The 26,902-nt window shown below is 43.3% G+C and overlaps 1 protein-coding gene across 5 annotated transcripts in view; it reads right to left on the bottom strand.

Annotated features, from left to right (window-relative positions):
- CLIP1 (CAP-Gly domain containing linker protein 1) overlaps positions 1 to 26,902 on the bottom strand; it is a 112,144-nt gene that overhangs the window by 14,968 nt on the left and 70,274 nt on the right. For 4 of the 5 annotated variants that reach the window (XM_074356054.1, XM_074356056.1, XM_074356057.1 and 1 more), the window contains 5 exons: positions 25,518 to 25,683; positions 25,206 to 25,421; positions 19,176 to 19,292; positions 17,041 to 17,147; positions 12,362 to 12,482 (listed from right to left, as the gene is read on the bottom strand). In XM_074356054.1, the coding sequence (XP_074212155.1) occupies positions 12,362 to 12,482; positions 17,041 to 17,147; positions 19,176 to 19,292; positions 25,206 to 25,421; positions 25,518 to 25,683 (727 nt within the window). Of the gene's footprint in view, positions 1 to 12,361; positions 12,483 to 17,040; positions 17,148 to 19,175; positions 19,293 to 20,448; positions 22,717 to 25,205; positions 25,422 to 25,517; positions 25,684 to 26,902 lie in introns of all 5 variants that reach the window. The other variant, XM_074356058.1, reaches the window with a different exon arrangement.

Here is a 26,902-nt window from a genome sequence, read left to right as displayed (position 1 = left end):
GGATGTTCATCTTCTTATCAAATTTTACAACTTCTTTGTGTATTTCAGTAACAGTCCTTCATTCGATGTGTGTTTTGTAAAAACTGTCTCCCAGTCAGTGGTTGTCTCAATTCTCTTTTCACGTTATCTTTCACAGAGAAAAAGTTTTTAATTTGAGTATCGTCCAGCTTATCAATTCTTTCTTTCATGGATCATGCCTTTGAGGTTGTATCTAAAAAGTCATCTCCATACCCAAAGTCAGCTAGGTTTCCCCCTATTTTATTTTCTAGAAGTTTTATAGTTGTACATTTAACATTTAGGACTATGACCCATTTCAGCTTAGTTTTCATGAACAGGGTTAATATGCGTCTAGATTCACTTTTTTACATGTGGATGTCCACTTGCTCCCACACCATTTGTTGAAAAAAAGATCTTTGCTCCATTGTATTGCCTTTCCACCTTTGTCAAAGATCAGTTGTCTATATTTATGTGGGTCTATTACTGAGCTCTCTATTCTGTCCCATTGATCCACTTGTCTATCCTTTCACCAATAACATGCTGTGTCTGATTACTGTAGCTTTATACTAAGTCTGAAGTTGGATAGTTGTCAGTCCTTCAACTTTGTTCTTCAATACTGAGTTGGTTATTTGGGGACTATCTGCCTCTATGTATAAATGGAGACTGTGTTAAATCTATAAATCATGTTAGGAAGAACCAGTAACTTAACAATACTGAGTCTCTCTATCCATGAACATAGACTATCTCTCCATTTATTTAGATCTTCGATTTTGAATCAGTCTTTCTTTCTTCCTTCCTTTTTTTCCTTTCTTTTCTTTCTCTCTCTCTCTCTCTCTTTCTTTCTGTGGGAGGAGGTAACTAGGTTTACTTATTTATTCTTAGAGGAGGTGCTGGGGACTGAACCCAGAACCTCAGGCATGCTAAGCATGTGCTCTACCGCTTGAGCTACACCCTCCCCCAGCTCTTCTTTGATTTTGTTCATCAAAATTTTGTAGTTTTCCTCAGATGGATCTGGTACATATTTTGTTATATTTATACCTAAGTATTTCATTTTGGGGGGTGCTTATGTAAAATGGTATTATGTTTTCAATTTCAAATTCCACTTGTTCATTGCTTGTATATAAGAAACCAACTGACTCTTGCATATTAAACCTAGTATCCTGCAACTTTGCTATAATCACTTATTAGTTCCAGGAGTTTGCCGTTCTTTTGGATTTTCCGTACTGTGTGATCTGTAACAAAGTTTTATTTCTTCCTCCCCAATATGTATACCTTTCAAATCCTTTTCTTATCTTATTGCATTAGCAAGGAATAGCAGTATGAGGTTGAAAAGCTGTGGTGAGAGGGGACATCCTTGCCCCGTTTCTCAGAGGGAAAGCCGTGAGTTTCTCACCACTAAGTATGTTAGCTATAGAGTTTCTGTAGCTACTCTTTATCAAGTTGAGGAAGTTCCCTTCTATTCCCAGTTTGCTGAGAGTTTTATCATAATGGATGCCGGATTTTTCAAGTGTCTTTTTTGCATCTATAGATATGATCATGTGGTTTTCTTCTTTAGTCTGTTGATATGACAGGTTACACTCTTATTTTCAAGTGTTGAACCGGCCTTGCATCTCTGAGATAAATCCCACTTCGTTGTGGCATCTAATTCCTTTTAAACATTGTTGGGTTCAATTTGCTAACATTTTGTTGTTTTATACTATTTTGATTCCATTTATGTTACTTACTAGAAAAGGCAAAACTATAGCATCATAAAAGAAATGAATGGTTTTTAGGGATTGGGAAATGATTGACTATAAAAGGAGTATGAGAACAGTTTGGGGTGAAGAAAACCTTGATTGTGGAGTAAATTGTATGACTGTATATATATGTTAAAACTCACCAAGCTATATACCTATGAAGGATGAATTTTATGTAAATTATACCTTAATAAATACAAATTTCACGGGGAAGCAAGTTTGAGCTATTTATACAATACAGCTTTTGTAAGAAACAAAACCCTATGTACATGCTGTTACACATGTGAAGAACGGCATGAAAAGATACACCCAACCATTTATAATGGTGCCTCAATGAAATGAGAGGAGTAATGACTTTGAGATATGTGTTTGTATGGTTTCATGTTACAAACATGTATGATTATTTCTAAACTTGAAATAACATTATAATTTAAAAGGAATAAATAATTCCTATTTTTTAGAGGCACAAAAATATTTGCAGAAAAAATGATAGTATATCTAGGATTTGCTTCAAATTAATCCACAACAGGGTGGAGGGTAAGTGGCAGTAACCAAGAGTTGACTGCCTTTTGGATTGAACACACGGGGATTCACTATATCGCTCACTCTGCTTCTATGTGTGCTTGAAATTTTTCACAATAAAAGGCTGAATGAAAGAGAGGGTTACTTTACCCCAAAATATTAAGAAAATAATATTACAGTGAAAATGGTACAAGAATGATCATGGTTTGGGGAATACTAAACCAAAAAATCTCAAATAGCTCATCCATCCACAAATAGCTCATCTGTCCACAAAACTGCTTAATATGTAAACATGGTGGGTAACTTGCTTTAAATCTATCACTTAAGAAAAATGCTAGCTTGCGTCCAGTGAAGGATGTGCTGAAGTTCAAAATCATTACATACACTACTCCTGCTTTTGTAGGCTCAGTAAAAACACTTGAATACAAATCTTCAGAAAGGAGTGGCAATTTTCTGTTTTGCTCACCACTCTCCTCCATTTCTGGAACACTGGTAGGCATGCAGCAGGCGCCCAATAACTACGTGCTGAGTGAACAACGGTGGCAGATCATCAGTAAGCTGGTGCTCTGCATGGGTATGAGTTGGCAGTGGCCATTGGAAGCCAGGGTTCTCAAGAATGACCTCTCTCTGCTCAACTAGTCTAAGCAAGCCAGTGCTAAGCCGATTCTTTTCTCGCCGACTTCCCCAGTGAAGTGGTTCACATTTGGGCTATTTCAGTCTCTTCTCTAACCAAGTGTTCTGAGGTCCAAAATAGCAGCTCTACCTTGACAGCACAAAACACATTCACATTCCCTGTGTCTGAGGATTTCTAGTCTCGCCTCCCACACACACACAGACAGACTCCTGCTCTTAGAAGTGGAGAAGCTAATGGGGGAAAAAAGGAAGAGGAGGATTTAGTCATTTCCGTGGACAAACCCTTCCAGAGAAGAAAGGAGGGTGGGATGGACACGGGGAAGTGCTGCCCACACCCCGCTTTCCAGCCTGGCCTTGTCGCCAGCCTCTGGGAGAGCTGTCAGCAGAGAGCCCCCGGTTGTCGACCCTCAGGGATCACTGCAGCAGAGCCACCTCTGCTGGGGTCACAGCCCCTTCCTGGGATGGACCACCTCCAACGACTGATCCATAGGAGATTATAAAAAGACTGGACATCTGGTCCCAACTGGGGACAAAGTACGAGGGCCACTCCAGCTCCAGAGCTTCCTGTGGGGGTGGTCAAGGCTGTCGCTGGGCCTGCATCATGGCTCAGCTCGCTCTGCCCTGTCCTGCCTCCTTCCTTTCTTTTCTACAGGTGCTGCCCCAAGAACACACCTTAATAAGCATCATGCCCACTGAACACTCTCCCAGCCTGCTTTCCGGGGAACCCGACCTCCAACAGTAAGCATTCAGGTACCACCCTAAGATTTTAGAAGAGGCACAGGATGATGGCAGGCCTGGGAGACTGGTCTGACTTTATATAACGTATGTAAGTAAATATACATATGAATATATTTATATCTTCAAATACACGCACACACAGGTATCACTGGCCTTTAACAAGAAAGCTACTGATGGTGCGGTTGCACAGTGGGGGGACTGTGACTGAGTGAGGCCAGTCCACAGGACGTAGTTCTTCACACAGAGCACACCCATCAACCTAGTCTTTAGTTTTTGCTCCTGGTTGCTGGAAAGACGGCTGCTAACATCTTCGGTGTAGTTCAGGTGCGTCCTCTGCAGGGCTGCAAGCATCCTTAACTAAACAGAAGCAAACTGGAGGAGACCCATGCTCTTCGGTCTAGACATTCCGGCAGTCATTTACAGACAGGGTGGAATCTCAGGGCTAGGAAATGCTTTCCTACAAATCCCCTCAAGAGCTAGGGTGCTTATGAGAGCCGTGCAGAATCTAGAGAGCTGCCTCGAACAAGAAACTTAGAATATGCAGAAACGGAGTATGCGTAATAAAAAAACACTTCTGCAACTGAACACACCCCCGGCCCATTTCTTCAGTGTAATGTTTGAATACGCTTAACTGGGTGAAGGGGAGATGCCCTCAGAACCCAAACAAACCACAGGTTTCAGCTTTAGCCAATTTCTAAGTTGTAGATAAACTTGGTATTTTTTTTTTAAAGAATACTTTATTACTTTGGTTAAAACCATATATGATCTTTTTAAGATAATTCAGCAATACAGAAAAAGAAAAAAAGAAAGGACAAAATTTCTCCCGTTTTACCACTGGGAAATAATTCTAAGTGAATGGGATACTTCATGTGGAACTTCATGGTGAAATAATTCTACCAGAATTAACATTAGCTGGATGGCATGCCAGCTGTCCCCAACTATACAGAGCAATAAGGACAGTTAAGGGGGAAAAAAGCAAATTTAATTTTACTTGAATTTAATAGAAGGAAAAACTGAAGCAAACAAAATATAGTTGAGGGTAGAAAAATATTCTTCACCAAATTCTTTACCACCATACTCCATTCTAAGAGCTCCCACTAGGTTTATACTACACATTTATTTTATAAAATAAATTTTAAGTAGAATTTTTTTTAAATGAGGTTAATATTTTCTTGAGTGTAAATTAATTATAATTTTAAACAACATCAAACATCATCCTGATATAAAAGACAAGGAAGTTTTCACGCTTCCACTTTGTTTCAGTCCTATAACCTCAAATTCTGTTAATCATAGTCTCTCTGTATATTTTTCTCTTTTTTTCTCCTGTTTCTGTCTGTCTTTTTTTTTTTCTTTCATTTTTTTCGCTTTTATCTTGCAAATGCTTTAAGCTTAAATTCACTAAGTGATCAAAACCAACATCAATAATGAGATAAAGAAACACAACCTGCCTCCTGGCGGGTACAGTGTCACTCACAGAGCCTTTCGGCTAAAAATGTGTAACCAACCTAAACACTGCCACGATGAGACACCGACAAACCCAAAATGAAGGGTTTTATACAGAATAACTGGCCTGTTCTTTGCAAAAAAAAAAAAAAAAAAGTCAAGTTGTAAGAGGCAAGGAAGGCAGAAGAACTGTTCCAGATAAAGACTATAAAGAGACTTGACTCAAAGAGTGGAACACATGATCCTGGATTGGATCCTGAATCAGACCAAAAAAAAAAAAAAATCACACAAAAACTGTATCGAACATTTCTGGGACAGAAGCCTAAATATGGAACTTGGCCTGTACACTAGACAGTAGTGCTCAACTTCCTGAGTTTGACACCTGCACTGTAGTTTGGTAACAATGAGTCCTTAGCTTCCACGAACACTCTTTTATTTTCACAACTTTTCACCAGACTTCGTCTGCACCTGTGACCTTTCTGAACTGTTAGCTGAGTTGTCTGTTCACCTGGAGTCAGCGCTCCTCTCCAGTCCTTCTGCCCCAGCTTCTCTCGAGCTGAGCCCTGTATTTTGATTCATGTCTTGCTTGGCCAGATTTTATCAGTAAGTAGCTACTTTCCAGAAGGGCTCGTAGATGCTACAGCTTCTACGATCTTTCATGTCTGAAAACATCTGTCTTCTTCCCTGGATAATAACTGCCTGGACACGATGCTCTTCTTCCTATTTCCTGTCCCTTTTCTTCTGTTGTCCCACAACTTTGGAAACCGTGAACTATGGTTTCCTGGCATTGAATGCGGCTGCATTGGGCTGCTTTTTCTCCTTTTTGTAAGAAATCTGCTCTTACTGCCTGGGGACCACAAGAATTCTCTCTGTATTTTTAGAAACGCTCATTAGGCTCCTTTCTGTTTCTGACGCGTGTAGTGGTTCTGATACGCTGTGGGTTTGGTCTTCGATTTGTCCCCTTAACTCTTTGCTGTCTGTTCAGCTTGTATCACCGCATCACCTTCTCTTTGAACAGCTGTTTTATTTACATCACCGAAGTTTCTATATAACACAGAGCAGTATTTCACTCTGGGCAGTATCTTCTCATGGCCTGAATTTCTCCTCTCTCTGTGGACCCCTAGGTTCCCTTCTCTTTTTCCCTCCATGGGTACAGTAGGTATTCAGTTGTTCATCTTACCCTGGGCAGCTCCACCTACATCTTGCTGGATTGGCTCACATGTAATGTAAATGACTTTTCCTTTATATCCCTCCCACTTTATCTGAGACCTTCAATCCTCATCTCCAAGCCACAACTGAAAAACTGGGCACTGCAGTCTACACACCTCTGCAGCCAGAGGACCCGGGGCAAGGATGGGTGTTGCAGTGCAGTGCAGAGGTACAACAGCCACTGAGATGAGAGGATGAAAACTATGGTAAGAACAGCAGCCACGCAGAGAGGAAGAGCAGGGTTCCCTGAGGACGCTCCTGAGCGGCTGGGCCCACCTGGACAACCGGTCTGTGCACTTATCAACATTTGAGAAAGAAAAACCCACCTGCTCCCACCCACCCATTTACTTAAACCACTCCGTTGGCCAGACTAGCCATGGAAAATGACAACTCGCAGTTTTTCCTGCTCTGGTACATCCTGAGTGGTAGAAGAGGGCTTCTAGCTTCAAAGGCTTTTCCTCGACTGTCCCCCAGGCTGCCTGCTCACTTCTTCAGTCTAATTTTCTCCAAACTAGGCTGGGCATGGGAATGGGAAGATGATTTTAGAGTAAAAATTTTCAGGATTTTGTTATTTGCTTTCCTTTCTCTTACCACCATGAACACAGCGTCAAATGGAGTCAAACCACAATTTTGTTTCTTTCCTTGGTTGTCAATTTCAACATGTACAACATGAAGTTGATGGGCTTTTCCTGGAGACATTTTTCATAGTCAAAAATGTGTTCATTCCACTAGGTATTGAGGGAGGTTCTGTGATCCTGCTCCCCTCAGACCTACTTGCCCAGAAGTCTTCCCAGCCCAGACTGAAATTTGACGACTGACGATCACTGTTCCAAAATAAAACATGACATACTAAAAACAGCGTCCCCCTTCTAAACATTCACACCTGGGAATTCAAGCTTATTTAAAAGGCGGGCGATTATTCATGGATCAATTGAGATAAGCCCAGGGGTTTTTTTGTAAACTGCACCTGTTACAACCTCTGTCAGGAAGAAATGTTGATGACATACAGTTATTGACTCATCCGCTATCTGTCCAGTTTCCACGAGCCAACTGTAACCTCATTTTGCAAATAACCAGGGCGAAAATCAGCCCTGTTCCCATAGTGACAGTTCAGTGTAAGTGTAGCCCTCACAGGGGGGAATGATAAAGCAGACATTTCTAAAGAGTCTCCCCTAAGGTGACTGTTTCTACAGAAGGCTCATATTATTCTGATTATTTTTAGTATTCTCTATGAAAAGAAATAATGCTCTGTATGGCTTCCATTAATCTCAAAACCACGAGACCCTGCCCGAATTCACACTGTACACACTACCACCCACGCAGAGCAAATGCCCCGCTCGTGTGGCAACAGGCTTTTGGCAACCACAACTCTCTGCAACAAAGCCACGAAACTGGAAGTAAGTAGACTTGTGCAACAGAGTAGAAAGAGTGGTCAAAAGGCTCTGCATCCCATTCCGTAAAACAGGACCTGAGGCCTGGCCAAAGAGACACTCACTTCACCCCCCGTTCCTTTTTACTCACTAAACCTGTACACCACGTTCCAGGAGGCCCCTCTCCCACCACCTGTGCGGGGAGGGCCTCGGACGACCACGGACAGTGTTCCCTGAACCAAGGAAGAAAGCATCTCCCCGGGAGACCAGCGGTGATGGCACTTAGGGTGGGCCCCCAACAGTGAGGACAAGTTCACCAGCGGAGGAAGGGAGAAGAAGACATGTAAAAGCTGACACGCGAATGGCAAGCGGCTGGGGAGTGGCGGCAGATGCAGGAGAAACACAAGCAAGTGGTGCAGAGAAGCCAAAGGAGGAGAGCCGGGGATGCGGGTGGCGGTGCCAATGTCCACGGACGGTAGAAGGAAGCCCTGCGCGTGCGCAGTCATAGGGCAAGTGACAACTCGAGCAAGAGTCATTTCTGGAGTGTACCAGTGGTGGCAAAAAGCGGACTGCAGGGGACTGGGAAGAAAATGGGAGGTGAAACAAACTTTGGAAGTAAAAAGTTTGGAAGTGAAGATACGGAGAAGATAGGGTTGTGATTGTGGACAGTGTGGCAAGATTGCCAGAACTGCTTTTAAGGAACTGAGGAGGATTTCCCAACCCACAGAAGACCCAGAGGCACAATCAGAGGTGGTGGCTACAGGCAGGGATGCAGACTTCAGGAGGAATAGGGGGCGGTCTGAATGCAGAGAGAAGACGTGAAGCCCCTGAAGCAAATGGATAAACAAAACGCAGTAGGTCCCTTCAACAAAATACTGTTCAGCCAGGAAAAGAAAGAAGTGCTGATACGCTACGAAATGGATGGACCTCGAAAACATGCTGAGTGAAAGAAGCCAGACACAAACAGACACGTATTTTGTGGTGCCACTTATATAAAAAAATCCAGAATAAGCAAATTTATAGAGATAAACATAGGTTAATCCTTGGCAGGGGCTGGGGTGGGGGAGACTGGGGAGCTCACGTGGGCATGGGGTCTCTAGGGTGATGAAGATGTTCTGGAGCTAGACAGAGGTGACGGCTGCACAGCATTATGAATGTACCAAATGCCACTGAACTGTAAAATGGTTAAAACGGTATACTTTATGTTATGTGTATTAGAACACACACATACACAAACCTGACCCAAAGCAGCATGAAACCAGTCAGGCTATCAAGCCGGAAACATGTGAGTGTGAACAGTCAATGGCAATTATGATGACAATCTCCAAAATCGTCAGTCATCAAGAAAAGAAAAATTAGGGACACTGGCTATTAGGACAAACCACAGGGAACCATGGGACAACAGTAGTTTCATATGGTTCAATCTAAGACAGTCTCTTTTAAAAGACAAGGCGCTCTATGTGACATTTCACAAGGATTTCTGTCACTGTTGATGCTGGAGAGATCCAACACTTCTGTCTTGACTTTGGAAAGGGGACCTACAGAAATCACTGTCGCTGGAAAGGAGACGTCTGACAGAGCGGACAACTGAGCGCACACTCGTGGGCTGCTCCCCTCTGGCTCGGCCGGCTCCGTTCTAGAGGGCGATGGGCCTTTCAGTGGTTAACATGCTTCTTCACAGGGGTGCACGGGGCCCAGCTGTCAATCACGTCCAACGAGGGCTTCTCATGAAGCACAGAACCTAGTATCACTATCTTTGGCCAACCAGCCCTGCTCACTATTAGCCCTCTTACTTCAGAATCTCCCACAATCCCCTTTTAAGGTGATAAAGAGAGAGGATGCTCTACAAAACCACTGTCACGGGGAGGCACGGATTGTTTTATTTCAACCAGTAACCTCACTTCCAAATGACAAACAGGAAGTGAAGCAGCCCTCTCCTAACGGGGGCTTCTCAAGGAAATCAAAGGCCTCAGCCAGTATTCCTAGCGGAGCCTCCAGATGAGGAACAGATTCTGGGATCCCCTGGGCTTTCTAAGCAAAATAAATACTGGAGGCAGAAAACACAAATACCAGTAGTAGTGTTTGACCCCCATCTACCCCATTCCCAGCTCAGAGGGTTGTTTTTTTTTTAAATCTTAACAACAACAATTATGAAGTACACAGATGTTAAGCTTTATCCTCAGTAAAGTCCGGCAGAGAGCAAACAGGCTCACAAGGTAGCCGGACACGCGCTCAGACCCCGGCTCCCCCCGCAGCCTCGCTCTGTGCCTTTGGAAAGCTGCTTCAGTTTTGAGCCTCACCTTCCTTGTCTACAAAATAACCTCACTGTCTCAGATATGCGGCCCTGAGCCTGTGCAACCCCGGCAAAGCCGTCTGCTCGGTCAACGGTCAACAAATTCTGGTGCTGCTCAACAAAGGGGTCAGGGTGGAACCAGGTCCCAGGTCAGTGTTTATCTGTCCCGCATCAATCCAGTCTCCACTGCCTTCATTTCAGGATGAAACCCTGAATATTTCTATAGTCCTATAATAAAGACTCTTTTTTAAAAAAATAGGGTTTCTGCCAGACTCTGTAGTATATTTCTGAACAAAGCTGATCAACAGTTTGGCTCAACTATAGAAAGTAACGAAGTGGAAATCCGTGATTTTACGTAAGCAAGCGGCACTCCAGAGTCTTGGAGATTATTACACAGTAAGAGTAACGGAGCCAATGAATGAATCCCCCTTCTTTAGACAAGGCTGCTTCTAAGTTGTTTTAAATGGCTGATTCTCGCCACTCTTTTGAAACGTATACATATGTATCAAGGGAAGAGATACCTGCAGCCTTTCTCGGTGATCAGTACCTCCCTAAAGTCTTTATCACTAAGTGTTAGCTCACGGCCGCCTGCTTCTCCCTCCCGCATAAAACACACACAACAGCCCTTCTTCAGAGGTCGCTGTCCTAGCTGCTCCTCTGCAGGAGCAGTTTTCTAACACTCCTCAAAGTCACTGATTTTCAAAATACTGGTCACAAAACCTTTTCAAAAGGAAGGTAATTCAAGTCCCAAGGCAAAAGAGAAACAGCCGGAGGATGGAGAGGAACCCTGAAAACCTCTGCCCAAGAAATCGAGACGCTTCCCTCTTGGTCATCCCGGTTCTGAAGGACTGAAACAGGAAATGCAATCAACAGCCCAGTTAAGGTCACGGCGCAAGAGGAGAGGCTGGCTTCTGCGTGGTCCCCACGTGTGTGGAATCCACTCTCTCCACCAAAGACGTTCCATGGGATGAGAGAAAAGGCAGCGAACAGACTCAGCACGCAGCTGAGATCCTTCCCGTGCAAGTCTTCATGGATCAAGGACGGCAGAGGTCCCCAGGGCTTCAGACGCTCTGGTTTGTGCCAGGAAAAAAGGAACCTCATCCGGTCAAAGGGCATCTGTCTTTCATGACCTTCACTTTCTCACACACTGACCAAAGCAGAGTGCGGCGACCCATTTAAGTCACCCTGCTCAGATTCTCTGCCCGACCCAAATCAGATGACACACATCTCCTGACGCTATTGGCTGAACGAGGCTGAGCGCGATACTATCTTCTTGGTGCTTCCGTTTCCTCTTTCACACGCGGGGATAATGACTGTGCCATCTCCTAGGATTACTGTGAAGACTGACAGGACAGCTGTCATTTACTTGTGCCTGTCACACAGTTCGAGCCTCTAAACCACCACGACCATCATCCTGGAGTCTGCAGAGAGGGGCCGTCTCTCTTGTGAAGGAAGAAAATTGTGGAAAGCCATAATGAGGACTTCAAAGTCTGAAACCAACTTTCCAAAAAGCGCTTTGACCACCAACTGTACGGCATCAACGGATACATAGTACAACTAACCCAAACTACCCCGTCCAAGTGAGAAAATAACGTTTACAAAGTACACCTGGGGAAAAAATTTCTTTCCCTCGATGTGTAAAAGCAAGAATTAATGACTATATAGGAAAATTCTCTTTAAAATGACATTTTTCGAGCCTCTGCTCTGAAGTCAGATGTGACTAACAGTTTAGCAGTTTAATTCCACCTCTCAAGAATAAAAAGGAGAAGACAGCATTCTTTACAATTGGTCTTGTTTCAGTGTTCTATAAACTTGTCAGAAACCTTTGTAATTTAAATACAGAAGCAAGTGGGTTGCGGTTAGGTCATTACAGGTGTAACACACATTCCAAACATCAACGCACACAAATGCACATATATACACAGTTCCATTAGATGTTTAAAAAAATTTTTTTTAGTTTAAAGAAAAGCAGAGTTCTATTTAAAAACAGCTGCCAACCCTCACACCAAATCCATTTTCTTGGAATCTGTTTCCTGAAAACCAATTCTCATGAAAGAAAGAAAAAAAACATCTTAGAGGAAAAAAAAAATTGAAACCCAAGCAGTAGGGAGAAGATACTGTTCCTTTCCGTTTAAACGCTTTGCTATAAGATCATCGGAGAGAGATCTTATTTTCTACTTGCTTGCAAGTTCCTAGTGGTTTGTTTTTTTTTTAAAGACCTGTCACTCCTGCCCAAATCCCACCGCAGCACACTTGAAAACAAGAAGACACACAACACAGGTGACTCGAAATCCCATCTGAATGACCCCACCACATCCAGCACATCTCTGAGGAGCCCGCCAAGTGCCCTGACCACAGCAGCAGGCACCAGCAGGGCAGAGCCGGGAACACCGCCCCCGCCCCCTCCGAGGCCCACCGACCTTTTGATGACCTGTGACTTCGTCCCTGCTTCTCCCCAGCTCCTCGGCAAGTTTCACGTTCTCTTCTTGCAACGCTGAAAGCTGCTGGGACTTCTGAGCCGCTGCCTGCTTTAGGGTTTCTCTGCAAGGACAGTGAGCGCAGGGTTACCATAGAAACAAGACAGGCAAGGAAACTGTGGGAGACGACCAGCTTCACAGCACTGAGGAAAATATATCTGGGTCACGTGCCTGAGAAGATGTATAACAAGAGGCAGACTCATCTACAGGCAAGGGGGGGCCACACGGCTTTAACCTCAGGAGGACTGCCACCCACAATTATTACATTTTTTTCAATCTAATAAACACTACATCCACCCTCTCGCCACCCACACTTACCCCACTTCTAAGCACTCCCCATACAAAAAACAGTCATTAGCAAATAAACGACAAATGAAATGGCCGGCATTCCCTTTGTTTTATTAGAAAATGATATTGAAACCAACTACGTTGAAAAAGTGCCACAGCACTCTGTTCTAATTGTACGAGCCTGTAATCTGTTTTTTCCCGGCAGAAGTGAAAATCTAATAGTCCCCCTTGCCAGTATGTGTCAGAATCAAGTGCTGGTGTGAATCTGGGGATACTTCCAGTTCAACCAGAGGTGCAATGCCCAAAGGAAATGCAGTTTTCTAATTACATAACAAGTGATGTATTTTGAGTGTATTCTTTCCATAATGCTAACTTGCTATTAAAAGAAGCAAATAAAAATGTAGCTTGCTAACCTATATCATGAATATCAGCATTTAAAATGTGAACAGGATAAATGTATTTATTAAAAACTCTTCACGTTATTAAGATTAATCCAAAATATATACCCCAAATTATTATCCTTTACATGCAGATATTCAAAATAGTTTGTTTGATCGTTGGATTTTAGTTTTATGCCATAGAAGGTTTTGATGTAATTATGAATTTTAAGTCTGTGCTGGCCATACTCCATTGAGTGAGCTGTCACACATGGCTGGGTTTTGCATCAAGTCATCTGGGTTTGAACCATCTGCTGATGCATGAACACATCTATTTTTAATTTCAATTGTCTAATGGGTGGCAGTGCTTGGCGTCTTCAGTTTTCTCGATTTTGAATTCTCCGTGCACCTATTACATACCTACAGAGCTGACCTCATGAAGATACGGGGAAATGTGTCTACACAAAAGTTCTCTTAGCACATTAAATTTGGCGTTTTGCAGAGATGTTTATTTAGCAAGTGAAGAAAACCGGAGAAGGAATTTTAGCCTCAGGTAATTAGTCATTCCAAAGCTGAGAGGTTTGGTTTTAATTATGGTTCAAAACATATACACACACACTGTACAGGTTAAGGTTCATCTTCTGGCCAAAGTCCATCAGTTCTTGACAAATCAGAAGACTTTACTTATGATAGAATCATCGTAAGCCAAAACTTTTAGTCCCAGGTGGTCACTGGCTTATCAGGGGCTATTTGGGCTCAGCATTAATGGTTAGTCAGTGAGAGTTTTGTGATACTGTTCTTTCTCTCTCAAAGATTTTCATCCTTTAAAGTTTTTTTTAAATCCTTGGTTTAAAGAACCCATAGTCAGGAAAATTAAAACAGGGAGTCAAGGAAACAGCAAGATGCCCGAAGATTTAAAAAAATGGTATTTGTTCAGTGTTTTAAAACCTACAGAACGCTTTCAGGTACATGTTCTCATTTAATCTTCAAAGCCCAAGGAGGCTAATGTTGTCGTCTGTATTTTAAAGATGACAAAACTGAAGCTCAGGGAAGTGAAAAGATATGCCCCAACACAAAGAAGCTGCAGACCCAAGAGAACCAGAGTTAACACTGGCACACAGAGCTCAGCGGCGACTCTGATGTGAGACACCTTTCCACCTTCCTTCAGACCAGACTGGATACATACACGTCACAAAGGGAGCGGGCTCTGACAGCTTAACTGCTGGACATACTCAAAGGAGTCATCCTGAAAACACCTACAAATACATTTCTCACAATTTTTTAAGCTGCGTTTCTTTCTACATAATAAGGTGTCTTGCAACAGAAGACTGTCACAGTTTTAAAACTGAGAGGCAAAATAAACATTGCTAATACCAACTTGCAAACATTCTACTTAGGAATCCATCGTAAACCCATTAATTACCTTGCTAAATATATTCCAGATTTATTACTGTGCCAGGTGAGTAATTAAAGGCAAAAATTAAATGGCTTGTATCATTTTCCCTGAGATTCAAAATTACACACCAGAGAAAAAACATCTTATTCTCTCTCTCCAACTAAAAATAGGAGCTGGCTAACCAAAATCAAGAGTTTTCCTAAAACCAGTTCAGTAAATAGCATAGAGGAAAAGGAACAGTTAGTTACAAGTGCTGGGTGTCCAGGGCCCAGGATAAGATTCTATAGGAGGTGGGTCTCTTTTCCTTCAGGAACTGCAGTTTGCCTGCCGGGTGAAGAGGAACACCCCAAAAGCTCTAGAGGACGTGAAGATCCCGGATATGCGCTGAGCCGCAGAGAAACCAACAGCTGTGCACTCTCCAGCTTCGAGCACCGGGGAACAAGACTAAGGAACAGTAGGAATGACTGCTTTTCTTCATTTTTATTTTGAGAAGCACTGTTCTCATTATGTAGCACATTTCTATCAGATGGTCCCTGAAATGTGGCCAAGTCTAGGGCAGGGGACAGTGAGTCACTGGGGGCAGCCTACACCTCACACCTCCCTCCAGCAGTTTCCCACGACGTCACCGCTGTGTCTCCCACTGCCCCTCCCTCCTGCTAAGAATGGCGGCCACGTTGTGCTGAGTTACCGGCACAGGACGGGATGCTCTTGGGTCTGGCGGGCCAGAGAAAAGGCTGACAGTCAAAAGCAGCCCAGGCTCTGTCTGCCCTGTGGTCTGGGTCCTCCTTGCCTGGACCACTGCCCACAGGGGTTGGAGCTCTGGGAGGCAGCACGAGGGAGGAGGCAGGCCCGGGTCAGAGGGCCAGCACCGTGGCCTGCGCTTTTGCTCCCGATCCCTTGTGCCCATAGGCATGAGGCTAAGCGTTTATTATTCAGTGGGATCGTCAAAGAAGGGTGCACAAGAACAGCTTCTCTCTTGGTAGAGATGAAACCACCCCATGCCATCTGGGGGTAGGCGACACGACAGAAAGATTGGGTGAGAATTACACAGCAGACCAAGGTCATGCCCATTACAAGAGACTCCTAGGAAGTGGTGCAGGAAAGAGGAGTGTTCTCTGACTCCCACGAGCCCTCGGCTTGGTCCCTCTGGCCCTGCCCCTCCATCACCTAGCACGGCCCAGAGAGCCCAGAGGCGGGACTCTGGCAGAGGGAGGCTGGTGAGGGACTCTTCTCCTGCCGCTCAGATCCTCCCTCACCAGCTGCCTGTGTGACACAAACGAACCCAAGTCAACGTGCTGCTCCGAACACTCCAGGTTAGCACAACTACTGTGTCAAAGGGCGGGCGGACCCTACACTACAGCTGAACCCACCCTCTCCGAATTGATCTGACTTCTCTTTGTGTGATTTGGCTTTGACAGACTAGGAGATTTCAGCCTCTCTTGGTGGCCACCACCACAACTGTAAACGTGTACGTCTGTGTAAGTGCAGCTGCTGGGAGCTGTCTGAATGTCACCCAGGGAAGTATCACTAAGACCGAATAAAGGATCCATCGTCCACCTTGTGAGCTGTCCATCTCCTCAGATGAGCAGCTCAGATGTTTACTTCTAGGAGGATTTTAAGAACTGTCAGAAGAACTAGACATAATATACACTAATTTAATCCAAGCCTGATCAACAAACAGAACTAGGGATAGAGACTTGGGAATAGCAGCTTGGAACTGATGCTTTTGTATTTGAAGCTCATCTGTTTGATCAAACCTGGAAATAAATAATACAAATCCCTGAAGGGTAGGGCCTCCATGTAATCCACCTTTGTACCTTTCCCAGTTTAACTATACCTAAGGCAAAGGACATACTCAAATGTTCACCAGATCAACTGGCTTTACATTTTTAGGTTCACACATAGATGATACAGTGGAGTTCTCAGAACAGAGAAGCAAAATGAAATCTACTCTGTGACTCATTGAAAATGCCAGATAAATGACCATCTGCAATAATTGTAAGAACCAAATTTGAAAGGCCGTCTTGACAAAGGAAATGTGGGCAGCCTATCTGCCTGAAATCTGGGTAGCAGACTGACGGGTAAACCTTGATGAGGAAGAAGGGTCTTCCAAAATTCTGCTCATTTAATTTTATGTCGGAAGACTTGATCACTCTTAAAATCAAGATTATTGATAATCTTGAAAGTACGTGCTTTTTCCCTAGAGGGTTTTGAGGGATTTATGAACAGAGGGTCTAATGTTTCTTAACGTTGAGATTAGCTACCACGGGAACACACGACTTTAAAAAACTGATTCCACTTGTATTTTCTTAAGGCTTTAAGAAGTCACGTTTGGATTCCAAAATGTCCTAACTCATGAGCCAGCGCACATTTCATTTTGATCCTGTAATTGAGCTACAGTTCCAACTTCTCAGGTTTGCAACAGCCTTTGCGGGGCAGGAGGGTGACTATTAAGCTTGACTTCACGTATCTGCCAAGCACCTTTAAAATAATTAGCACTGTTCTCACTTTTGCAATTTTAAATATGTTCCCACAATTTCTCTCAAAGGAGGTAAACTTACATTTCTTTCCTGAATTCTTCCATTTTTTGATTCTCTACAGTCAGAAGTTCTTTTGATTTGTTCAGCTCTTCCACATTTTTCAAGTTGTTTTCTTTAAGTGTATCCAACTTAAAGACCAAGAGAAAAAAACTTGATGAAATTATTTCATTTTCCAATGACATGACTGGATAGACAAATCATTCATGAAAACGTACATTAGAAAGGTAGGTGAAATTAGTCACTTGAAAAAAAAATAAGAGGGTCACCTGGGTGAAGAGATTACAAATGATCAGGTCTATTATAAGCTGCAACCTCCCCCTTACATTTAGTCAGACATTTCCTGTACAGCAGGCCAAAATGTCAAACTAAACTGCCATGTAAATTAAAGCAAACTTTTTTTCTTCACCTTGGGTACAGTTCTCAATATTTATCACTGAATTTGAGATGTATGTATGATCCATCTTTAAAAAAAGAAAGAAACTGCAAAGGCATGATATCCACAAGGATTAACTCTGTAATGAAAACAAACCCCTCTCGTTCCCCACAGATTTGTGATTTAGGAAATGATATTTTTCAGTGCCGTACCACTCTTACATAGCCCTCATTACAAAAATTATTGGAATATTTGTGTATGGGAAAAGATTTAGTTATTCATCTGAATTTCAGCCTGAAAAGGAAAAAGTCATGTGGTGAGACTGAAAAGCACTCGCTCACAGTCAGTCCCATCACCTGCCTGTGGGGGACGCAGCCAGCACAGGGCCAGACACGCTGCTGGAAGGAGTGGGGACACGACCAACCACAGGCTCTGGCAGGCGGCTGGAGCTCTAGGTGCTCCCAGGTGGGGAGCTCGTTATGGGGGATCCACCACCCAGGGTGGGCTCCTCGGGCGGCGCTGGCTTCCGAGGACTTGTGCAGTTATCCCCTATGGCCAAAGATACTTCTGCCACGTCACACGCTCCCAAGTCAGGAGTCCTAGAGAGTGTCCTGTTAGTTTTAACACCACCATCTTCCTTTAATGCCCTCTAGCATTCCAGATTCATGGAACAAAAAAATCCCAAAATATCACAGTGGGTCCAAAAAATGATTCACCCAGTCTTGTTTTCTGGACCCACTGTGATAGATGGGACACCAAGGGGCATGTCATGGAAGCCCACCTTTCTCCCTTCAAAGGCCAAATCTATCGTCAAAGGTTAGAGACATTATCCAAAATTTTCTCGTTTACTTTAGTTTCTAATTTTGATTATCATCTATGGTTTTTTTAATGCTTTTATGGTTTCAGCTTGTCTTCTTCTCTTAGGACAATCAATTCCATAAATGCACTCCCTTCTGTGTCAAGTTTTATTTACCCTATAATTATCTCAAAACATTCACATCTTTATGGATTTCAATCTTTGACCTCCCACAATGAGAAGGCTTGATGTTTACAGTAGCCACTCAGTGTGGCTGCCTTCCCTTGCTTTAATTCCTTAATGTCTTACCTATCACTTTAAAAAGCATCTGAAGTTCTGCAGAACTTCACGTAACTATTTTGGCGAAGCAATCTGCTCGGGGTTTACATAACAGCTTTCCAAAGAAAGAAAGGGTTGGTATGAGTTGGGAGGGGGAGGGGGACGTCAAAGAAGGGTGCAAGAATGAGAAATGCTACTTTTGGACAGAATCAAAATTATCTTGATGCCACAAATTTGTCTGAAACCCAGAAGTGACTGATACAAAATGACTCTAAAGGGAAACAGTACTGAATTAGGCCAAGAGAAGGCCTATGTCAAACTCAGGGTTGAGGAATGGAGTTCAGTAGCTCAAAGTTGGGAGATAGTTGAGGAAAAAATTACGTTAATTTAGGATAAAAAAATATAAAAGCTAGAGAATGTGATCAGTACCTCTTCTCATTAATTCTATCACTGAAAAATTATCATAGAAAAGCCACGCTATTAGGGATTCCTCCTCATTCTTTAAAGGTTGACCCTACTAAGTAAGCAGTGGAGTAGTACACTTTATTTAACATTATCACGGTCCTGGTGTACATTCCACTCCACTAACATCGATCAAACCTGTGGAAGGCCACACTTCAAAAACCAAACAATCCTGAGTTAGTGACCAAACATTCCATGAAGTCGATAAGCTGTCCTTTGTACAAAAAGCCACTTAAATCTGATTACTTCATTCTGCAGTTTTTCATTTGTTTGCTTGGAATCCTCCAAGGAGGCCAGAGTTTCGGTCTTCTCTTTGGTCATCTGTTCCATTATCTGCATGGCATCCTCTGCTGTTTGAGCAGCCTAAATACAAGAAAGCACTGTGAGAAACAAAGGCACCCCTCACCGAGCCGGTGAGGTGACTGACGCTCAGGCCGAGCTGCCCAGCAGGGCTCAGGGTCTGTGTGGTTAAAGGAAGCACACAGAGAGGGTGGGCCAGTCACCAACCTGCGGCCAGACAGACAGACCAGCACATCAAAGGTCTTGACTCCAAACCAGAACAAAGTCACAGACCCCCAGTGCCATTCTTCAACAAGCCAATTGTAATACGCAATCTGTGTATTTTCAGACCCCTCTAAGCCTACATCTCCCAAGTTTCAACTTACAGTGACTAGTGTTCACCATTCTCACTTATGTTTGAGTGACAAGAAAGAGTAAAATTTTTGTGTGGTCGAATTTTTCCCTTACTCATATTTACTGTTGTATGTTTAAAAACTATTCTTCCTCATTTCAAATTCGGGGCTTCTGAGATCACTCGGAATTTAGGTTGAGAATTTTTCAAATAAAAATAAAATTTGGGCAAATACAGTGCAAGTCTCAAGTGTTTAATGCGAAGCAACGAATGGCAAAGTCTATGAAAAGCTGCAGGTTATGAACAAAAGCATGGCTGTGAATAAAAAAGATAATACGCATATGAAAAAAAATCCTTAGCTGATAAAGTTTTGGAAAAAACCGTAAAAGTGAATTAACGTCTTTTTAGGCACTTGCTTACAATTTCACGCGGCCTCTAAGCTGACGGGAACTCGGCCTGCGCCCCCGGTTGCCAACGGCGGAGACCTCCCTGGACTCTTTCAGCGGCAAATGAACAGACACAATGAAGCAGCTGAAGGCCGCAAAGAGAATACTATGTTTCAAAATGTGCCCATTTTACCACTTTTCTTAAACCTTTGAGAACCACAGTTGCCCTCTGTCACAAAAATTTCTCCCTCAATTAAAAAAAAAAAAAACATCGTTTTTATTCACAGTTTGCAATTTTTTCCTAATGGAGAGAGAGACTACAATTAGACATTTAGTAAAGAGCTGCCTTTTTCAGGTGGTAACCAAACAGCCTGCAACATCTACGCAAGTGACTACACGGGGTGGGGTTCCTTCTGTGGGAATGAAGACACATCCCTCGGCCACTACAGGGTTAGTGCACAGTGTTAGTCGAGGTGCTCCGGACTCGAACCTCCCCCTTTACCGTAAATGACTGCAGCGTCTCGAGCTCCCTAATTTTAAGAGTGAGCTTGCTCTTGTCTTTCCTCAAAATACGGTTTTCATTCTGAGACTCTAGGAGATTGGCTGAGATATGGCTGTTGGTTTTGGCCAGCTGGCTAATCTCTTTCTGAAGGATGAAGTAGCTCTCGGCCAGCTTCTCCTTCTCCTTCAGGAGCTCGTCCTTTCTCAGCATCATCTCTCTTTTCTCGGCCAGGAGGTTCTTGTTGTCCTGCACCACCTTGGCTCGCTCGGCCAGGGTCACCTCGTGGTTCAGCCGCAGGTCATCCAGGATCTTGGTGAGGTAGCTGTGCAGCTCCTGCAGCTCCAACTTGGACTTGGACAAGGTGGCAAAGTCGCTCTTCAGAGCCTCTATGTTGGCAGCAAGCTGAGCCGTCTCTGCACTCAAGAGTTCCTTTTCCTTAATGATCTCCGCCACTTTTTCCTCTGATTTGGTCTTGTCTTGGATGAGCACAAAGTTTTCAGACTGGAGCTCCTTCATGCACACTCTGAGCTGTTCCACCTCCTGCTCCAGGAGCACCATTTGCCCGTGGAGTTTGTTGCTTTCATACAAGGACGACTCTCTGTCCTGTGCTCTGGCTTCTTTCTCCAGGATGAGGGACTGCTGCACTGTGTGCACCTCCTCGTTCAGCTTCTGACACTCTTCCTGCAGGTTCAACCCATCCCTCAGCAAGATGTTCTTTTCAGAACAGCAAGCCTTCAGTTCAGCATTCAAACTCTCCTTGGCCTGCAATACGTTAGTGTGTTGTTTTTCTAGGATCTTTTTGGCATTCTGAGCCTCTTTCAGCATCAAAGAGAGATCACACTTGGTGGCTGTGAGCTCTTGGTTTTCCTTCTTTCTCTCCTGAAGCTCTTTCTTCAGAGCATCAAGATTACTGAGCAGTTTCATCTTCTCGTGCACGATGATTCTTCTGTTTGCAGACTCCTGATCATATTTCTTTTTAAGGTCTCCTATGGCTTTGATGGAATTCTCCCTTTCTGCAAGTAAATCCCCATTTTGCATTTCCAGTACAGATTTTTCCCTCAAGAGACTATCGTGCTGCTTTTTGAGCTTAACGATTTTCTGACAAGCCACCTCCTTCTCAGAAGTTAGGAAAGTGATCTTCTCACTCAGGCTCGTCTCCACGTGGGCAGCCTCTTCCGTGCACTTGTTGAGCTTTTCAGTGATGAGCCTATTCTCACTCAGAAGTTCTTCACTTTCCGCCAAGAGCCTTCTCTCAGACGAGGCCAAAGTTTCTTTTTCGTGCAAAAGCTGGATGCACTCGGAGTCTGTGATCTCCCGACTGGTCTTAATTTCTTCCAGCAGCTTTGTGAGGCTTGTGTTTGTGGCCTGAAGCTGCATCGTCTCCAGCTCGGCCTTCCTCAGAGCTTTGCTGGCCTCATCCAGCTGTGCACGGAGCTCGTGGGCTTCCGTGCTGAGCAGATGTTTGACCTGGAGGGCGGCCTCCAGGCTGGCATTCAGTTTGTCCTGATCTTGAAGCAGCATGTCCTTCTCAAACTGCAGATCTTTGCTGTTTTGAAGAAGCCGGTCTCTTTCCACCCGTAAGGCTACACAAGTGTTATCAAGAGCTGACTGTTTCTCTAAAGCTGACTTTTTCTCAGTTGTGAGGTCCTCAATCTCCTGCATCAAGGTTTTCTGATCTTTGACTAGCTCCTCATAAGAGCTCTGAAGCTTCTGAATAATTTCATCTTTATCTTTAGCCAAGGCAAGGTTTTCGGTAACAAGCTTCTTGATATGGTCCTCCAGGTGATCTTTTTCTTCCTGACTCTTCTTAGACTCAGCAGTCAGAATATCCTTGCTGAACTGGAGTTCCTCTATGAGTGCCTGCAAGCTTGCTTTGGAAGCTTGCAGAGAGTCATTTTCCATGTTTATCTTCAAGAGTTCTTCCTGTGCAATGTTGACCTCGCTAAGTAATTTTTCTCTCTCAACAGCCAAAGCTGCTTTATCGAGCTGTTCCTGCTGATAAAGCTTTTTGGCATCTTGCTTTTCTTCTAAGACTTTCTCCTTTTCTAAATTAAGAGTTTCATTTACTGACCACAGTTTCTGTTGGTCTTCCTGAAGTAAAGTTATTTTGGCCTCCACCTCTACAAGCTTTGACAAAAGTGAACCTTTTTCTAACTTTAAAGCATTTCCCTCCTGTGCAAGAAGCTGCTTCTCTGATTTCAGACCCCTCAGCTCTTCTGACATTAGTTCAATTTCCTTTTTGGCTGAGGTTAATAAATAAGTTAGCGACTACAGAAACAAAAAGAGGAAAGAATGGAAACAAAATGAAATCAAGCAGACAAATGCAAGCCCAGATAACTTAATGTAACCTAAATCATTAAAGTTTAAAACATTTTTACAATAAATGTCACAGAAACTATCTGGATAACAAGGGAAAGAAACCAGATGAACAGAGCCCATAAAAGGGAAATGCAAAGCAAGTCTAGCTTCGCAGAGTGCTGACATATCTATTAGTTTATTTTCTCTTTGAAACAACTTTTGAAATATTACTGATAACTACCTAGAAGATAAAAACAGTAGCTTGATCTTGACATCGGGGCCTAAGATTCTTTTTTGCCATTCCAATTATCCAATTATTTTTATCACTGAAAGGATTTAATAGAGGGATTTTTTAAAACACAATCCAGGAATGGGGTAGGGTCTAGCTCAGTGGTAGAGTGCATGCTTAGCATGCACAAGGTCCTGGGTTCAATCCCCAGTAACTCCATTTTAAAAAATGAAATTAAAAAAAAAAATCAAATTGAAAAAAATCCAAAGGACTACAAAAAGTGAGTATATTTTAACCAAAAAAGGGGAGGAAGGGTGAGGGAAAACAAACCGTTGCTTTTCAAATTAACCGCAGAAGCTTATTTACTAAATGACCTGGCCTGAAACTGATTTAGTCCCAATATTACATGTAACTTATTAAAAATAGACTAATTTGCTAGGCTTTGGTGACTAAAATAAATAGGTTTTTAAAAAATGTACTGGTTTATAAAACAATTTGACCACAGTGTCTCTACTAGCACTGCCCAGAACTTTCTGCAGTGATGAAAATACACTTTATCAGCACCATCCATTATGGTACCACCAACCACGTGTGGCTAGTGAGCACTTGCAGTGTGGTGAGTGCGACTGAGAAGATGAATTTATAATTGTACTAATGTTTAACCGATTTAAATTTAAATGGCCACATGTGGCTGGTGGCTACTGTACTGGACTCACTGGATCTTAAACTAGGGAACACAGAAGCACTGTAGGCTCCATGAACCTCCTGAAATTTCATATAAAACTGTTGAGTGCAGCTACAAACACTCCTGGAAAAACATCTTAATGTTTCATCAGATTCTCAAAAGAGTTTGTGAGCCACTGTTGTTGACAAACATTGAAATCCACAGAAATCATATAACCAGACAAATTTAGAGGGAGAACAATCCTGGCATTTTAACCAAATGACCCCTGTAAACAAACAAACAAACAAACAAAAAAACCCAACAAACAAAATTAATGAGACCTTACACAAACTACTAGAACGCTGTGGTTTGGTCAGGCTGTAACATTTTAAGGGAAACACTAAAAAACTGGGGTCTGTCCAGATAAAGGGAACCACAAAGACAAAAAGTCTGGAAATTATATCCAGGGTAAAATGTAAAAACTGGAGATATTTCATAGGGAAAAGAGAAAGCCTTGTCAGCCAGAAGAGTCAAAAATTTAGGAGGCATCTTACACGACATACACTATGTCGTGCCCCACTTAATTAACGAGCTTTAAATGGTATCTATTTCAAGGGCTACGTATGCACTTTCATACTTTCTTTCTACTAAGCTCCTATATACAGAAACATTTCTCTGACACATTAAAAATAAAGACAGGAGGCGGGGAGGGTATAGATCAAGCGGTAGAGTGCGTGCTTAGCATGCACGAGGTCCTGGGTTCAATCCCCAGTACCTCCTCTAAAAATAGATAAGCCTAATTACCTACCCCCACCGCCAATAAATAAATAAATAAATATAAAGACAAGTATTTGTTTTTCTTTGAGCAAGTTAAATAGTAATTGGAGGGTTGAACTTCATTAAGCAAACGGAGTCAAAAAACATATTAGGACACTGATAAGATCCTGACACCATAAAATGAAATTCAGTATATCAAGTTCTACTCTATTTAACAGTAGGATGTTTTCTCACAGTTTCCTGTTAATAAGCCTCCCAGTGCCCTCCTGGGGACATTAAAAGCCCTCTATAGCATTCTCCCTTCTCATCTTTCCTCAAAGCGCTCTGGTCCTACCACCAGGCTCCATTCCCTGCCCGCTTGCTTCACTTGGCCTCTGCCTCTTGCTTGTCTGCAAGACACCTCTCCAATCCCTGGTGCAAGGTGGCAGTAAGATGGCCAAGATTAGAGGAACATGCTTTCCCACAACAAAGAGTCTCTTGCAAGCAGGCAGGCAGAGCTCCAGCAACAGGAGACTCTCCGGGACAGCTGGGGAGCGAGCAGCGCAGGGGGTGGTGGCTACACAGTGCGTCCAGAGGAAGGACCTGCAGCCATCACCGCCTGAGAAGGAACAGCGGCTGGGACAAAGTGCTGGAAGCCACGGGAAAGCGTTCACCATCCCGCCATGCACGCTGGAGGTCAGTGTTTGCCAAGGCCAACTTAACCCATCCCGTTTGCTGCTGCCCCCCAAGCATCCTCGCAGCCGCGATGCCAGCGGCGACACAACGCGCTTCTCCCGGGACAGGACGTACTCTGGCTTTGTCGGCTTGCTTTCTCAGCTCCTCCACCTCCTGCAGCAAGGCGCTGTTTTCCTCCTGCGCGGCCTTCAGCCGCTCCTCCGTGTCCAACAGCACCTTCTTGAGGTTCTGCAGGACTTCGTCATGCTTGGCCTTTGTCTCAGAACTGGCTTCTTCATACCTGGCTTTCAGATCTTGACACTGGTTGTGGCTCACTTCCACCTTCTTTTCCTGCAGGAACCGCAAGCAAGGAGTCGGTCACCAAGCCACAACCATCCTGCCCCTCACCTCCCCGCCAGCAAACGGTCCCCCTGATCCTCTCCTTACCAGGTCCGACAATTTTTTCAGGAGTTCTTTCTTCTCTTCTTCATGCTTTTTAGCTGCTTCTTGCTGGCTCTGTTCGGCCTTGAGAGTTACCTCCCCAATACTTTTCTGCAGAAAACTTGCATTTTCATTAGCCTTTGTAAGTTTTAGCTGTAATTCCTCTACATTCCTAGAACAAGTTTCAAGACAACATGTCAGATGTTTCAAGAGTGCTTTAAATTCTAGAATTATACTTTAAAAGATACTATTTAAAATGTTATGAGTAATTAATAACATCTGAAATAAGCCAAAAAAAAAAAAAAAGACTTCTCCTGAAGAATAATTTTAACAATAGTGGTGGTTATAAATACATTACCTAGAGTAACAACAACTACTGTAATTGCCAAGGTTTATTATTTTATGTCAAGAGAGAAATAAGGAAAAGTTAGTGAAAAGTAAACCTACCAGAGGAAATAAATCTTTAGAAAGGTTTCAAAATTTTAGCAGACTAGATTATCAAAGACACGGTTTGGTGTGGCTTGAGATCAGAAGATACAAAAATGACATTAAATAATTCCAAGTTCCAGCTTAAAGATAACCATGGGGTCAGATAAAGATGTACAGAAAATGATGCCATGACCTGGAGAACAGGCCACCTAGTGGACCGGAGAACAGGAGGGAAACTTCGAGGGGACCTCTGGATTTTACACCTACAGAGGTAGAGCGTCTCAAAGGCTCTGTGCCCCAGCCACCTGTGCAGCTCACCTGCCTCACAGCAAGTCTGACCTGAGTTCCCCACCCCAGGCTCAGGCGCCCACCACCCACCGGCGCCGGACTGCACATGGGCGCACGGCTGGGTGCAAACACCACTTGGCCGAGCAGTAACGCTTTCAGAATCAGAATAACTGGGCTAATGTGTCCTCTAGAAGTTTCTGTCTTATAAAACATTCAATTTTTTTATATGGCAGCTGTGAAAAGGAAAAAAAAAATGAAAGCAACGAGAGCCTGAGAATAAAAACAAAAACGGAGATTGAGATAAAAGAAGCTTTCGCACGGAGGAAGTACCCTGCAGTGACCACGAGCAGCTAGGCTCCGGGACCAGGCTGCCGAGATCCAAGACCTCCGGCAAGCTGCTTAGCTTCATTCAGCCTCAACTTCTTGTCCTTTAAAATGGGAACAATGATACACTAACCTCACAGGATTATTATGAGAATGAGAAAATATTCTCTAGAAAATACAGAAAGCTGCTAGCACAGCACATGGCGCACAGTCAGCCCTTAATAACAAATGTTACCTATTATTATACTGAAATAGGTTAAAAACATTTTTAACTGCCTGTAAAAGGTGTTATTGCCATCGGTAAACCACTACCTTTTCTTAACAAGTCACCAAAAAGTCTACAATACTGT

Source organism: Camelus bactrianus, chromosome 32, assembly GCF_048773025.1.
Source record: "Camelus bactrianus isolate YW-2024 breed Bactrian camel chromosome 32, ASM4877302v1, whole genome shotgun sequence".
Taxonomy (NCBI): domain Eukaryota; kingdom Metazoa; phylum Chordata; class Mammalia; order Artiodactyla; family Camelidae; genus Camelus; species Camelus bactrianus.
The sequence above is the reverse complement of the archived record's forward strand: the minus strand, read 5'-3'. Positions and strand labels throughout refer to the sequence as shown.